The sequence below is a fragment of the Botrytis sinoallii genome, assembly GCF_014898435.1.
Source record: "Botrytis sinoallii strain Bc 23 chromosome Unknown BSIN_015, whole genome shotgun sequence".
Taxonomy (NCBI): Eukaryota; Fungi; Ascomycota; class Leotiomycetes; order Helotiales; family Sclerotiniaceae; genus Botrytis; species Botrytis sinoallii.
The window spans coordinates 1,217,974-1,234,311 of record NW_024066042.1 but is presented as its reverse complement, the minus strand read 5'-3'; the positions used below and the strand labels follow the sequence as shown (position 1 = coordinate 1,234,311).

At 43.0% G+C, this 16,338-nt stretch overlaps 4 protein-coding genes across 4 annotated transcripts; 1 reads left to right on the top strand and 3 right to left on the bottom strand.

Moving 5' to 3' along the window:
* Positions 1 to 122: 122 nt before the first annotated feature.
* EAF02_008326 (uncharacterized protein) lies at positions 123 to 3,744 on the bottom strand. Its single transcript, XM_038904374.1, has 6 exons — positions 3,638 to 3,744; positions 3,167 to 3,558; positions 2,962 to 3,105; positions 2,566 to 2,896; positions 1,703 to 2,432; positions 123 to 1,653 (listed from the first exon to the last, which is right to left on the bottom strand). Exons 3-6 carry the CDS (start codon positions 3,002 to 3,004, stop codon positions 628 to 630), a joined length of 2,130 nt encoding a protein of 709 aa, XP_038756096.1. The 5' UTR covers positions 3,005 to 3,105; positions 3,167 to 3,558; positions 3,638 to 3,744; the 3' UTR covers positions 123 to 627.
* A 5,282-nt stretch (positions 3,745 to 9,026) lies between these two features.
* EAF02_008325 (uncharacterized protein) lies at positions 9,027 to 11,231 on the bottom strand (the record flags this gene model as incomplete). Its single annotated transcript, XM_038904373.1, has 1 exon — positions 9,027 to 11,231. One exon carries the CDS (start codon positions 11,229 to 11,231, stop codon positions 9,027 to 9,029), a length of 2,205 nt encoding a protein of 734 aa, XP_038756095.1.
* A 1,751-nt stretch (positions 11,232 to 12,982) lies between these two features.
* On the top strand, positions 12,983 to 14,398 carry EAF02_008324 (uncharacterized protein; the record flags this gene model as incomplete). Its single annotated transcript, XM_038904372.1, has 4 exons — positions 12,983 to 13,262; positions 13,319 to 13,415; positions 13,471 to 13,659; positions 13,711 to 14,398. The coding sequence occupies 4 exons, from the start codon at positions 12,983 to 12,985 to the stop codon at positions 14,396 to 14,398; spliced, it is 1,254 nt and encodes a 417-aa protein (XP_038756094.1).
* Positions 14,399 to 15,236: 838 nt separating this feature from the next.
* Positions 15,237 to 16,338, bottom strand: EAF02_008323 (uncharacterized protein; the record flags this gene model as incomplete). Its single annotated transcript, XM_038904371.1, has 4 exons — positions 15,237 to 15,311; positions 15,441 to 16,038; positions 16,150 to 16,178; positions 16,246 to 16,338. 4 exons carry the CDS (start codon positions 16,336 to 16,338, stop codon positions 15,237 to 15,239), a joined length of 795 nt encoding a protein of 264 aa, XP_038756093.1.

Here is a 16,338-nt window from a genome sequence, read left to right as displayed (position 1 = left end):
AATGATACTGCCAATAAGATCATACTACTTTTCTCAGTATGTATCAATATCTACTAGATACTCAACCAGGTAGTATTAATCACAGTCAATTCGAACTACCAGAGACTTTCTAATTGGGATATTTGAAGGCTGAAATGATATTTTCATTTTTATTTTCATTTTCTATTTTACTCGCTTTGCAGACATCTCTATTTCTCTATTTCAGTCTTGCTGTACAAAAGTCATCTGACCTTCCATCTATTGTAGGTTCGCTCTCAAAACGCAAGACCAAAGCCAATCTTTTGGATATCCGCAGAAGTGTAGTAAACGCTGAAGCAATTCATCCATCATAAAGAGTAGAAAGGGGCCTCTGCCGACTCCAGAAATATGTTCCTGTACTTGTGCACACCTCAACCACGTTTACTTCCGCATTTCTGAATCCGATACCAGTTCCAATCTCCCAACTGTTGTTACAAATCATCAATTCCCCGAAAATCAAAACCCAAACTCCCAATCTGTAACAAGACCTCGCTATGCAGTGCAACGCAAACTCATCCCAAATGATAAAAACTCCGGAAACCCCTCGTATGTTACATCCCTCCTCGTATTCTAGCTGTCCTCCCCGCAATACATATAGACAATCAAATATTAATTGCCTTTCTCTGTCTCTTTTCTTGGTTTGTAGTTTGGTAACTCATCAAACCATTGTTGTTGTTCATTGTATCTGTATGCATGGAACTCAATGCCGTAAGGTTTTGGTTCAATGGCGTAGAGCATTCCCAAAGGTACATCCAAGTCCGCAATATCGTCTCTGGTGAGATCCATGAAGTAAGCCATCAGAACTCGGGCAACAGATCGGTGTCCGATGATAAGAACATGATCTGTGATACGTTCGAGTTCTCGAACCATATCCCTGAGTCGACTGATGACTTGCAAATAACCTTCACCTCCAACTCCAGGATATATGTAGTGTAATTTGTCTTTTGCTCGCTTCTCGTACTCGTCTGGAAAGCGTTGTTCGATTTCCTTGTAGGTCAATCCTTCAAAAGCACCCGCATTCAATTCGTTCAGCATTTCCCAATTCTTGACATCATAATCCTCGTCCATCTCAAAATTCTCTGCCGTTTGAATACTTCTCTTGAGCATCGAAGTCCACACACAGAAGTTCTTTTCATCCAGTTCTCCCATGATGTCTGGATAGGGTGGTGTTCTGACAGCTTCGCCTCCTGGAGGATATTTTGCACTCTCAATAGCTGATTGCTGCTGCTCAAAAAGCCATTGTCTTCGACTGTTCGTAATGAAGTTATGAAGAACTCGAGCATATTGTTGTCCTTCCTCCGTGAGCTCAGAATCACCACCAAGCTTGCCTACTTTATTGTCGTTGGATTTTCCATGTCGTGTGATCCAAATCTGTCTTGGGGAAAGATTGAATGTCGACAAATATGAAGCTATGCCTCCTGTCAAAAAGCCCTTCAGTTGATAATGGATAACCTTTCGTCCGACATCTATCATTTTGATATACTGCATATGATTATCTTCTTCGTATTTTCCCAGAGGAACGTATGCGCTTTCATACGCAGCGACTCGTAGTTTAAAGTCCCTCAGAGACGATTCTGGATCCTTGTCTTTGTAATCAGGGCCTCGGAGCTTCAATCGCATGTTTGCCTCGAGCAACTAGAATATGTTTAGTAAGGGAGTCTTCAAAAGAATATGACATACATACACTCTCATCCTCGCAAACACTCTCTATGAAGAGAATGCCGAGCTTTGGCTCTCTGAACTTGACGTGATCGAAGAGAAGTTTGCGACGCTCAATAGTGCTGTTTGTAGCGTCCAAGATACCAACAGCGCCATTTCCCAATAAGAGGAAATCCAAAAGCTCATCTAATGTGGCCATTGCTACCTGCTCTCTGATCAAAGCCGCCTTGGAATTCATTGGGTCAAAGAAGTTGGCCGATTGATCCATAGTTTCTGGGTTTGACGATCCAGTGGAAGTTTTCTTCGTCTCAGAGCCTTTGATTTCTTGAGTGGGATCCACACCGTTCAGAATCATGTGAGCAGCCTGTGTAGGGGCATCTATAACGCCAGAATTGGAACTAGTGCGACTTGGTTGACTTGGAACAGATGGCCGATGGGCCGATTCCTGGTTCTTCAGTGGTGTGCCGTTCGACGGCCGCGGTTTTCCAGCTGCGACGCGACGTCGATTTCCAACATTGAAAATCCTAGTCTCATGTTGCTGCCATGACAAATATCTTTGAATTTTCTTCGTAATGTATGATTTTCCACGAGCGGGCAGTCCTACCATAATAACCACCAATTTTGAAGCGACATCTCGTTGTGCAATTTTACCATCAGGAGAAACGCGAGATCTGGTCATGCCAGGAATGTTGAGAGTGGTAGCAGGAGCTCGAACTCGGGGAGTTGTAGTGCCAGAATTCTGTCTTAGTGGGAGACTGTACCATTGTCAGTATTGAGTTCCGAGTAAAAAAATTGTTGAGGTCTTTGCGCCCAGGTAATCTCATGAATATTCCATGTAACACTATTCATTGACTGAAGGGGAACTGATGAGGATGGAGATAGACTGACATTCTTGGACTGCTCTGAGCAGTTGAAGGCCCGCTTGGGAGAGGTGTGTCAGAGGGAGGATGACCAACTCCCTCGGTGACTCCATCGCTAGTCATACCGAATCTCTCGTGAAAACTTCGATTTAAAATTGCAGGTATAGCAGATGGTGGCAGTGTGATGTGGTTATCGAGTTGTGGGTTGTAAACGGCAAAATCGCGTTCGAGGATGATATTGCCAGAAAATGTAGTGAGGGGTTGAGGAGAAGGTTTTGGGGGTGGATTCATTGCGGTACAATTGTTAAAAACCGCCGCTTTCGCGATCTGAGAAAGTTGGGACTGACGTCGATATTCCGCTGCAAGTGGAGCGTTAGTGGATACAGAATCCATGAGAAATTATGGAAAATGGTGGGTAGCATACACGACAAAAAGTCCTGGGGCGCTGCATGAATGGCTGAAGGCATTTAATAATTCTCAAGCGTTCCAATTTTGAGGAAGGCAAGCGGGCAAAGGACCTAAATTGATCCAATCAAAACTTTTTTTTTAGCTTTCAGTAGTTTGAGGTCTAAAAAGGAATTATGTCGGTACTATCAAGGGTTTCTTGGAAGGTTTAAGCTAGAACTAACCTTTTTTTTCCTTCTTTTTCTCCCACTATGATTGACAAGTATTTATGACCAAACTCTTTTTTGATAAACACTTGGGGTACTCGTGATAGTAACTGGGATTTGTGGTCCACCTGTGAGAGTGGAGAGCAGGGTAACGGCAAGTTGAGAAAGTCGTGGTCGAGTCGTCGACCCAGAATCGCCGGTTGAGTCACGAGTAATTTGCTTGAGTCGTGGTCAAGCACAGAAAGTAGGAGAACTGGGAAGGGTGTACGAGTGTGTGTATGTAAGTACTAAAAGTATGGATGTTCGAGTCAATTCGAAATCCAAATGGAATCGATGTTGTATGATATCTTGGAAATGAAACGTGGTGGTGGTGGTAGTAGTAGTCGTAGTAGAAGTAGTAGAAGTAGTAAAAGTAGTAAAGTAGTAGAAGTAGTAGAATTAGTTAGAAGTAGTAGAGAGTAGAAGTAGTAGAAGTAGTAGAAGTAGTAGAAGTAGTAAGAAGTAGTAGAAGTAGTAGAAGTAGTAGAAGTATAGAAGTAGTAGAAGTAGTAGAAGTAGTAGAAGTAGTAGAAGTAGTAGAAGTAGTAGAAGTAGTAGAAGTGTAGAAGTAGTAGAAGTAGTAGAAGTAGTAGAAGTAGGTAGAAGTAGTAGAGTAGTAGAGTAGTAGAAGTAGTAGAAGTAGTAGAAGTAGTAGAAGTAGTAGAGTAGAAGTAGTAGAAGTAGTAGAAGTAGTAGAGTAGAAAGTAGTAGAAGTAGTAGAAGTAGTAGAAGTAGTAGAAGTGTATTAGAGCTCCGTAAAATAGAAGAGAAAAAAACAAGTGGTGATAGTAATCAATCAATCCAAAGCTAGAAGAAAAAAGGTGACAGAAATGATTGAGGATGAGATGTAGCCGTTGACTTCTTCGTAATGTAAACAAAATTGAACAGTTCTCCTTTCAATTCTTGAGGTGACGATGGATTATGACATCAATATCAAGTTCCATCTGGTGCTCCGAAAGCCGAATCCAGAATATCTCCAGTTTCGCAGATGTAAATCCTTCTCGATAAAGACTTTCGGGAAAGCTATCAGTAAAAACACTACACGCACTAGACTCGGCTTGGAAAGTCTTGGAAATGCAGGGCAAAGAAACAAGCCAGGGATATATCAAAAAAAAGATGAGGCTAAATGCAATAATGGGTAATGGCCCATGGGAAGGGGAGAGGTTGAGGTGGTATGTTGCAAGGGTAGCTCGATTTCTTGGAATCGTTTCGATTGATGTTGTGAATTGTTGAAGTGGGGGGAGTGAGAGAGAGAGAGAGTGAGTGAGTGAGTGAGTGGCAAGAAGACTCTAGATTTATATCTGCGAGCTTCACTTCTTTATGATGGTGGTAACGTTATACTGGTAGATGGGTAGGTTTGTGTGACAGTCTGCTGACTTGAAGATCAGGATGTTGTGTTGGTATATCTTAGTTGAGTGAGAGATTGATGATGCGAGAGATGAGAGATGTGAGAGAGAGATGTGGGATGCGTAGGTACCGATACTGGGAAGAATGCAATTTGATATAATGTGATTTATTCAAGAGCCTCCCTTCTATGTCTTCAACCTCATTCCGTTCAATACAAATATAACTACTCGGTCCTCACGTGTACACAACCGCCGTGATATCTATCACCTTGACACCTCACGATGTATCAATCAATGAATGAATGAATGAATCTAGAGACTTTTGGTTCCAAACAGCTGAAAGATTAAGGTTACAGCGGCTTATTGCAAACTCAACAAAGAGATTCATGAATAAAGTCTATTCCTTCCATCCTTTACGACCATTCATCATCATCATCATCATCATCATCATCATCATCATCATCATCATCATCATCATCACCACCACCATCCGTCCTCCTGATCCATCTTACATCTTCACCCCCATCTCCGGGGAAAAGCATCGTATGGAGTTTTATCTGTACACCGCATGAAAAAGCATTCACCGGCTGAAAATTAGTATCCCACCCCCAAGAGTATTTCTTTGTATGGAATTGGGCATTGCTTGAACATGGCCAATAATGCACACGGCGTGCCCTTTACGACCCATTTCATAGGTTCAAAGAATCAATGCAGGGTTAGGTAAATTGTCACAAACATTCTTCAGACAGATACCTACCTACCTACCTACCAACCTATCCCAAGATCCATCCAAGATACTCAGCCATGTTGCAATAAGCGTCACATCCACAATCCACAATCCAAGAAGATTACTCTGTAGTCCGTACGATACACCTGCAATGGGTTTTGTTTTGTTGAGAGATAAGGATTTTCGGAATTCTTGATTTGCATTTGCATTTGAATTTGGGAAATTAATCCAAACTAGAAACAATTCCATTACCCATGTTTCAGTGCCCAGATACCTACATACTTGTCCGCAATCAACAGTCTCAGACAAAACCACTTTGAGACTGCAGTGTGGGGGGGAGGGCCAGCAGCCTTGACATATTCATGATATTCTAATAAGAAATCTAAATCTAACATCTACCCTTGACTCTTGAGTCTTGAGTATGGACTGTGCTATATGCCAGCTATGTATGCATGACCAGTATTATTAGCACAGCAGCAGCCAAATGATCTTTGCGCAAAGTTATAAATAAACAAATTACAAACAATAAGGGTTACCAGGCCATTCTTCGGTACTCAACTGCCTCGAGAATCTCACCCCTCCGGTCTTGGGATTCTCTGCCCAGCCCCATATCCAAACATCGCATCGCCCTTCGCCAAACACGCAAATTTCGATCTTCATCTTGGTATCGCAGTCTCAAGCAGATCAGATCCGTATCGCTGCGTAGCAAAAGAATCATCTCACACGCGGAAGCCCGGTCCGGACTTGGCAATGTCTTCAAATCTAGATATGGTCGGCCGGCCAAGACGGAAATTGTTGGTAAATGACCGTGTGCTTATTAGTGTACAACAAACATTTTGATGCTGTCGATAGTCTTGTGAAGGAAACTTCGGTGCTGCTAATATTGATTTTATCTCGGCGAACTCAAAAATCCGGATCTTGAAGTGGAGGGAGACGTGGTCAAGGTCGCATAGCAAATATTGGCAGTCAAAGCCAAGCGTGATTCAAACCGAAATTCCCGCCAGAAATTGGAATTTCAGATGGGGTGGTGAAGAGGAGAGGCGGAAGTATTGGCAGCCTCGTAAGTGGCAGTGAGTGCATGTTACATTCATCGATCTTGCGGGTAGGCCTCCGAGTCCTCTTCCGGTACTTGCAATGCAACACACGCGTTACGACACGGTGATGTGTCACCATACAAATGCTTCTCTCGCTTTCATTCAGCCTTGTGTTTAGTTTTTTCATATCATTCGTGTAGGAGGCGTCAAGGATAATCGCCTTGGCTAGAATTTGTGGAGATGCGCACAACATACTTCACAATCACCATCGTCACCAGGTATCACTTCAGTTCGGCAGCCGGTATCGAAATGAAGTTGTTGAGTTGGCACTACTTAAAGCTGGAGCACCTGCAGCCTTCCAGTCATCGGGAAGCTGAGTGAGAAGAACTTCAAGGAGGTCAAATGAGTTTATTATTTGAAGTCTCCGAAAAGAAAAAAGTTGTGCGCAATCCCCACAAACTTCTAAGCAGGACCGAATGTCCAATTCCGGGGACTCCGAAACTCGGTGTGGAGTTTGGGGAATACAGTCGATCAGTCTCCTGTATACAACACAGTCATCCATTTTCGGAACGAAAAGGATATTCTTCCGGTTGTGCTTGGTTGAGGATTCGGTTTGGAAAAAGCAAGGTGATGATTGCTCAGAACTTACACCACCTTTCAGATGTGGAAGTTTTAGGCATATTTTTTATTCCCATGATACATTATGTAGGTACCTGTACAAAGTGTCGTGTGCTTCAATATTTCATGACTCGATGAGTATTGTTGAGACACCAGAATATCTCGGAGTGTACAAAGTATAAGTATGCTTTTGATACGCGGCTCCTTCTTCTACTTCGTTGTTATATCAAATCTAACATGCACATGGCCGAGTTTGTCGAATATTCGAAAATGTCAATTGAAGATGCTGTTGATAAAGCTTTACTGTCTCAATGCATCATCTGAATCAAATAAATCCCCATAGACACAGAAATACACCCCAGTGGGAGTCTATAAGGATCTCAGCCCTTCAAAACGAGACTGAATACTGTAACCACAATACAGATATACTCTGAACACAATAGTCAGATACATGCGTTCTATCCAGTTGTCCGAATAACATGATCCAAAGAGATGAGACGAGAAAATATGATTCTTCACCATCACTCCAATGACACGGAAACACCAATCTTCAACCTAGGTACCTATCTGGGAAAATCATCTAGTACCTACATAAGTATTTCTCCTTCTCTCCCAACCCTTCAAAATACCTGTAAGTCGTATCATATCCTCTCACTCTCACACATGTCTCTCACCTTTCAACTCCAAAATCCCTGCATAAGTTGTGATCATACTAGACAAGTTCCCCAACGCATTTCAATCACACACAACCCGATGAGATGAATCGCTTCTCTGTTCGTGGAAATCAATACTGATATCGTCATTCTGATATATATCCACAATCGGATCGCTGGAACGTACAATCCAGGAAGAGGAAAATTTTATTGTTTATCCTGTTATTCGAGAGGATGTTGAAGTGAAAACATATTTTGAGGTGAGAATGGAAATGAAAGGAACGCGTATTCAGAATAGGGAATGATATATATTGGAGATGAAAACGAAAATGAAAATGAAAATGAATTCATTACGAGGGAAGGTTGTCGACTTCGGTATTAGTATCATAGTATTAGTATAGGCATTTGTATCAATTTCGCAATTGGACATAGATAATAGAGAAGAGAATTCTTCGAGAAAGAAGAAGAATCCCTCGAGGAAGAAGATGGGAAAAGAAACAGAAAGAAATGATTATTCTAATCATCTACAGACTATCAAGGTATTTTTCACCAAAGGGAGTTCATTAATGAGTCTGGTACTGACTGACTCAGAGTGAGAGTATCAAATATTTACAATACTGGTGCGGTATGTGATTTTCCTATCGCATTGTATTAAATTGAACTGGGAATGCAGAGGGTTATGAGATGAACGATAGAATGATAATGATAGAGAAGGAGATGAGTAGAGAGAGAAATAGGAGTATGATACATTACTTCCCGAATAATATAATTACTAGGTACCTAGGTATACAACATAACTCACAACACTATCATCTAATTTTCAATTCGAAATGTGTTTCCTTTCCTGCATTTTGTTTATTATTTGGGCCTTCGGTTATACTTATATATACATCAATCTATATACAACACGCATCTACACACGAGCCGAATGACATCGTCAGATAGAAGATAAACACAACTCCAGCGTATTCAATCACTCTTCTCCTCTCCTCCTCCTCTCCTACAATGGCAGAAGTGAAAACAAGCGAGTTTTAATACCCTGCACAAATTCGACACCCTATGCTTCACATCTACGACTATGTTGCTACTCCCCCCATGACTCTCGAGTAGCTTAGCTCGTTGTTTTCTGCATTCTCAGATTCTTACGCGTAGTCTTCCTGGGTCGGGTGTCTGAACATCGTTTACAAGAGATGCCTCGCTGAGCATCTTGATTTGAGGATCTAAAGGTATTGAGAAATTGTGGTGTAGACTTGCAAGTATTGCTTCCGCATAAAAATTCTTTAGGTTAGATTGGAGGATAGATGATTTATCCCATAACCTTGAACACATGGCGTCTTACCCATCTAAACGACGGAGGGTATGATGGCATGCGTATCGCTTCTGTGAATTCGACAGAATGAAACTGTCTAACACCGCTTCCACCATCATCTCATGAGAATGTATAATATCAATCGATCACCCTCACTCATCCTCTGGACCGAATCCAAACCAGATTTCATCCTTGGGAATACTTCCCTTTTCCAATTCCTCAACATTCGCTTGGCACAATTTTTGGTTCTCCTCCGGAATCTGCATCTTCATAACTTCATCAACCCGATCCATGAATTGCATAGCCATGCCCGCTTCTCCATGCCACATCATATGACAATGAAACGCCCATACTCCTGGATTATCCGCCACGAACCGAAGAGCTAACCATCCGAATCCTTCTACAGTTGCTACATCCCTTCTGATTAAATTGTCTAACACATGTTCATGGCCTGGTAATGTACCACGACCTTCTGGTTGAAGGTGTAGAGCTTGATACCCAGGAAAGTCGCCATGTCCTTGGCCTAGAACCCAGACTTTATGACCGTGTAGATGCATGGGATGGTTTCCTTCGTCGAAGTTTCGGATGATTATATCAACGACTTTGACTCCAGAATGTTGAATCAAATAATCGTTTTCCTGGTTATAAGATATCGAGTTTACGCCATTGGTCTGAGCCATGGATGTGAATGATTCGTTCTTGGTTGAGAAACCATCGATTGTACGATGGAGTGTTGGTTGATGAACTTGAGGGCGGAAAGTAGAGCTATTGAAATAGCCTCGCTGAAGACGCCAATAATGTCTTTCAAGATTTGCGCGGATGAAATAGCTATGATCTGCTATTTGCGGGGCAGGTTCAAAGGAGGTGGGTATGAATCTGGTGGTGTTCATATCTTTGCACCATGTTTCGATTGGCTCCTTCCACTCTTGGGAAGTTGGTTTAGAGGTCATGGTTTGAGGTGTATCTTTTTCGGAGATATAACGGATGACAGCTCGAACTTCATCAGCTCCATTGGCTGGTAGACTGGGTTCTTTCCAGCAATGAGTTACCATTCTTGCCCTTAGCCAAAATGCATCAGTAGAGTTGTGATTTGTATTCACAATCATACTGTAGCGTTGTGCAGGACTGATCATCATGCGGGTTTCATATGATGGCATGATGTCCGTCCCATCAACTTCAGTGATGGCAAACTCGTGCTCGTCCAAGCCCACTTGAAACCAAGCGAATGCGCCAGTATTGATAAATCTTAGTCGATGATTTTCATTTGCGGCCAAATCGAATGAAGGGAGACTTGCTGTCGAGTTGTCACATGTTCGATGTGGTAGAACGGAACAGTCTACACTGTTAAGTCCATTAATTAGTGCGCCGTCAGGAATCGGTGAGGCTTCACTATCAGGCTCAAGGTTTTTCATCGTGAGTCCACTACTCAACTCATGATAATAATCTTGGAGCATGATTACTCGATCTGTAGAATATGAGATTGGCTGTAAAGTCTTCTCTTTCTTAGAATGGATAATCAGAGGCCCGTATAGCCCATCAGAAATTTGTACAGCTTGATGTCCATGATAGTAATAGGTGCCAGATTGACCCGTGACGTTGAACTGATATCGAAATTTATTGCCTGGTGCAATAGGACATTGTGTTATGCCTGTAGTACCATCCATATGGTTGGTTCCATTTTGAAAGATGCCATGAAAATGTATAGAGGTAGCGTTGACGGCTTGATTATCAACATCGATAATTATAACATCTCCCTCATTACATTCGATCATTGGACCGGGAAATTGCGAGTTAATGGCGATCATTGGTCGAAAAACTCCGTCTGGATTTGCCTCGATATCTTTGATGGTCCAGTGATACGTACGAACTTTTGGCGAGGCATCAAAATCCCAATTTGGATTCAATTCGTAGTCACTTGCTGACCTACGGAAGCCGTTGGATGTTGGATTCGGATAGTCAATCACTGTGTTACCTTTAGAGGTGATATACGATGCAATCTTCCACATTGTGAGGATAGTTGCTATCGCTGTTGAAATTGATAGGAATACCACCCAGGGGGTTCTTAGATGCCATTTTGTTTCGAACTCAGGCCCAGGTGTTAGTTTACCCTTTTGATTTCCGCTTGACAACAATCCATCTTGATCTCCATAATCATCCTCTCTCCCTTGCATTGCAACATCATCCAACGTTTCGCTTGACCCTGAAGATCTATTGGGTGATATGCTGTTTCTCTTATTCGACAACAGTCTCATTTTTTGATTTCCATAACCATCTTTTCCTCCTCTAACCTCCTGCATTTCAACATCATGTAGACTTTCGCTGGATCCTGAGGATCGCTCATTGGTAAAGACAGACATGGTTGGATCTTTAGACAGATGCTCATCAATCTTGTTCGTGATGTTGCTGAGATGCTGCAAATTTGTCAAGCATTCCAAGCCTGGAATTCTAACCTCAAGGCAATGACGTTCCTCTCTTCAACTAAATGAATTAAAGTATGGTTGATGTGATGAAGTTGATCAACACGATATCATCTTTCTTGTCTGCGGAATGACATGGAAATAACCAGATTGTTTCTGACCAGAAATGGTTCAAGTATAGGAAACCAATGTCGTCAATATACAAAGTAGAATAAAAAGCCGACCTCAGAGCCGGACTAGATTAGTATAGTGAGTTTTCAAAGTGAGCAGTTCAACCGAATTCGGATTGGCCATACACTGGATGCACATGTCTCGGGAGCGGAGGGAAGATCAGTTACGTTTGCACGCTTTAGATAATGATGACTGCAATCAATTACTCGTAGATTATAGAACAACTAAAGAAGTAAAATGATGATCCCTTGAATTAATTGCCAACAAATTATTGGAGTGGCATCTAGATTCCTCTCCGTTATCCGTCAAGTTCTCCAATAGGATGACACGTTTTCCCCACGGGACTGCGAGATAAGCATTTCTTAGGCTCACCAGGTGGTTTGGATGTCAGTTTTTAGCGGGCTGTATCTCGGCTCGCTAGGCCGAGATAGGCAATCGAGCTAATCAACTAAGCACCTACCATTTTAGCTACAGGAACGAACGTTAAGTCTTACCACGAAAGAGTTAAGTAGATACCACTTCCACACTACCTCGATACTAGGGAAGAATATTCTCCGCCAAACTTGTGTTGATCAGCTAGTTACCACGGTCCACGGGAAGGGTGTAGGAAAACTCTTCATTTCAGCTAACCTTCCCACTGTGAGTTAGTTTAACATGACAATATCAGACGAGATATAAGCTGATGGATTGTATGATGCCGGGTGCTAAGGAGCTCACAGATGACGACAAGTGTTTGCTTGTACTCGACTATCTTCTATACCACGAAGCGTCAGTTGCTAATGAGTACATCATGTGTGGTATTTATTATCAATTGAAGATCGACGGTTGGCTACTCTTCTACCCCCAAGAAATCTTGTTTGACAAGGGTACTTTGGGTACTACCATCGACTGGCACTTTGCAGAAGATACTCCGCATAACAACTAACAAGTGCGAAGGGACTAAATTATCGCCCCTCCCCGCTCTTCCAGGAGATCGCGGCACAATGCCATCCTTGTCACCCTACAAACTGCAGTATCTGCGTGCTCGTGCATGAATTCTATGGCCAGGAATGAAAGTACTGGATAAATCGGATATGCTCAATTCTTGATGAGGCAGGTAAAAAAGATGCTTCAACGTATGACTTTCGTCCAATGTCATCTCAACTTACCAACATCTGGAATCTTATAGGTTGAAAGATTTCTACCGGGATGTCCTGCCATGACTCTTTTTACACCGCAGATATGGCGTTACTGTCCTTCCTCTTCACTTTACCGTTTGTCCGAGGTGGTTGATTTACTAGTTGCCATCTACCAGGGTGCTAGTTATATACATAGTGTTGGTTCATTTCCAGCATCTTGGATTTGGTAATTAGCTTGAAAACTTCGATAGTTCCATCGAGTGATGTTTAGATATTTCATGGGAAGTATCGCCTTGGCTTAGTGCTTCCAGTAGTCAGTCAGCCTTCAGCATAAATAACATCGAGTCCCCGATTTTTCAATTATTTTTGGCCAGCAACTTCCAAACCTGCAAAGTTATCAACATGCGTACCAGAATTGCCTTCCACAAGCTCGTGGCTCTTGTAGCCCTCCTGCTCGCAGTGGCACTTTCAGCTACAATCTCCCCGAGAGTTGAAGACCTTACCAACACTATTGCCGATGGACACATTTCTCACCCGACAGCCTTCGGCCATAAGGCTGTTCTCCACGCTCAACAGTATGCATCACACAGAAGTCCTACCAGTTGCGTCAAGGGAAAGGTGTTCGATCGAGTTTTCAACATCTGGTTTGAGAATACTGATTACGAGACTGCTATTGCAGACCGTAAGTTGCCCTTCCACAAAAGAGAAATAATTACATGTGTACTGATATCTATATAGCAAACTTCAAATACTTCTCAGAGATGGGTATTACATTGACAAACTATATGGCGGTAACACACCCAAGTGAACCAAATTACCTCGCATCCTCTGCAGGGTGAGTTTGAATTCTATAATAGATTATCCGCTCACAATAACTTACATTGATGCAGTGATTATTTCGGTCTCGATGGTGATCCATTTACTACTGTTCCTGCAAACGTTTCCGGTGTAGCCGATCTCCTCGAAGACAAGGGAATCACTTGGGCTCTGTACCAGGAAGATATGCCATATACTGGATTCCAAGGTATGGAGTGGCGCAACGAAGTCACCGGTGCCAATGCATATGTTCGCAAGCACAAGTAAGTTTGATCAAATCACCAAAACATTCCAGCGTATTGACATCCACCCAGCCCTGAAGTCCTCTTCAGCAATGTCGTTGACAAGCCCGAACGTCTTCAATTGATCAAGAACCAGACCTTGTTCCACCAAGATGTTGCTGCAAACACACTACCCCAATGGATCTTCTTTACCCCCAACATGACCTCTGACGCTCACGATAGCTCCGTCACCGTCGCAGGAGAGTATCTCTACAACCTCCTTAACCCCCTCCTTACCGATCCTCACTTCATGAACAACACTCTTGTCATTATTACCTTCGATGAAAACGAGGTCTACTCCCGTCAAAACCGTATTCTTACTATCCTCCTCGGTGACGTCGTTCCAAAGCACCTCCACAACACCACCGACGACACTTACTACAACCATTACTCTAAAATCTCCACCATCGAAGCTAACTGGGGACTCCACACTCTCGGCCGCTATGACGTCGGCGCTAATGTCTTCAAGCTCATTGCCGAGAAGACCGGCGACAAGATCCGCAGCTGGACTCACGGTGTCCTCGAGACCCGCTACTTCAACCACAGTTATCCTGGTTTCCTCGCCGCGACAGTTGGATGGGCACCCCAGCCCGTTCCAAACACGAAGTTGGTGGTCAATAAGCGAACCGTCTTGCCTGCCATCAAGAAGTACTGGGGAGGACAGGATGCGGATCCCAAGTATCAAGGACAGTTGGAGATCCCTGATGGATACAACTACTAAATCGCCATATCAAGGGGCTAGTTGTGTGGAGTAAGGGCGAAGGATTTACTACTGGTAAAAATCAACTTGTTGTATCGTCTTAAACCTTTCTAATCACACATTTGATTTTGCTATTTGATTTCGTTGATTGATTTTGCAATTCTTTCGGTGCCGCGTGAGGGGGAAATAGGTCGGAGTACACTTTGGTTTGGAAACCCTTTTCGCGCTACATAAGGAGGATAAACAAAAGGTTGGAGTAAAGTTTGCTTAAGTTGTGTTATTGATATTTTCACGGGGGCGTATGGAGAACGGTGTATAGGCCAGGTTGGGTATATGATGTATAGTAATAGTCGATCTGGGAATTGGGTGGAGAGTAAGAGGTTCTTTAGGCTTTTAGGAGTTCTTTGATTCGGCCACTGGATTGGTGCCAAAAAAACGAGAAAAAATAGATGAGAAACCCCCAAAACTATTGTTTTTACTGCTCTGGTGATGTGATGTGATGTGATGTTCATATGCTTTAGAACAATTCTGGGAACCTTGGAATTATAGTGTCTTGTCTTTGTGCAAATAAAGGGAAAAATACGCGATGGATGATTAAAGTGAGCTTTACTTTGAAGCCTGCCAAGAGTTGACGATCCATTCCACTGGGAAGGATCATTACTTGTCTGTTTATCAACTTCTTTTGTCCAAAATACACTAACATAGTTTCGAAATCATAAATTATAAGATCGACTTCTCACGTTATGCAGATCACAGTGCAGCAATTCATGAAGTCCTGCGCAAAAAGTGTCTTTAATAGGGTATATCTCCTGGTTTTTCCTAGTGTCCGATATTATCAAATTCCCAACCTTCTCCTTTTCTACGCCGCTGCTGCCGGTTTAGCGACACTATATGCAGTGAAGAAATCCGGATCATTTGCTGCTTCTTCTTTGACCTATAATGTATTTAGTTAGAAATGTATTCCACCAATGTGTAGGCTGAGTGCCTGGGAATATGGATACCGGGACATGTTGCTCAAGTCCCATTTCCCTCCTAGGATAACATTAAACAGGGAAGAACTTACAATATCCAGACCTCCAACAAGTTCTCCATCCATCCACAATTGTGGGAAAGTAGGCCAATCCGCAAATTCCTTAAGACCCTGCCTTACCTCATCATCGGCCAAAATATTAAAGAATCCATATTTTACCGACTTTTCTCTCAGTAAAGCGACAAGTTGACGAGAGAAACCGCACTGGGGTGCAGAAGGTGTTCCTTTCATGAACAACATCACAGGAGCTGCCTTTACAAGATTGGATAAGCGAGCGTGGAGATCTTCTTTAGACATTGGTTCTTCGGATTCGGTAAAAGTGGTAGGTGCGGTGGTTGATGGCGCAGTAGAGGCATGGTTTATACTGGGGACGGGCTTGGCGGATGTGCCGTTTGTGGAGGTGGAGGGAGAGTTGGCGTGTTTCTCAATGGCATTGCGGACTTTGGTGGCGTCGCTGCCGGAGACGGTCTCGAGAACTACATTGTTGCGGGTGAGGACGAGGTATGGAACCGCGGTTACGTCAAAGGCATCGGAGACGGAAATAACTTCTTCGGCATTCATGGAAACCCATGAGGTGGTTAGGGGTGTAGTTGGGGGATAGGATAGCGCGAGGGTTCGGAGGACCGTTGTCCTAGTGTGGGAATTAGTATGGTCGTCTGATAATGTGGGCAACTGGGAGAAACTGGAGCGAAGCTAAAGTAGGAGAGAGGGGTTGATGACGATGAATCCGGGGGAGTCTTACATTTGCGCGCATGGTGCTGCCCATGGTGCCTAGTGTTTGTCGCATTAGTCAAGGTTTGAAGAGGGCGGATGAGGGGCAGTGGATGAAGAGACATACGTGAAAGTTAATGATCTGCAGAGTCGATGATGGCAGAGATTCAGTGTGCTTCTGCCATTCTTCTTCTGTTGTGATATCGATAAGAGTTGACAT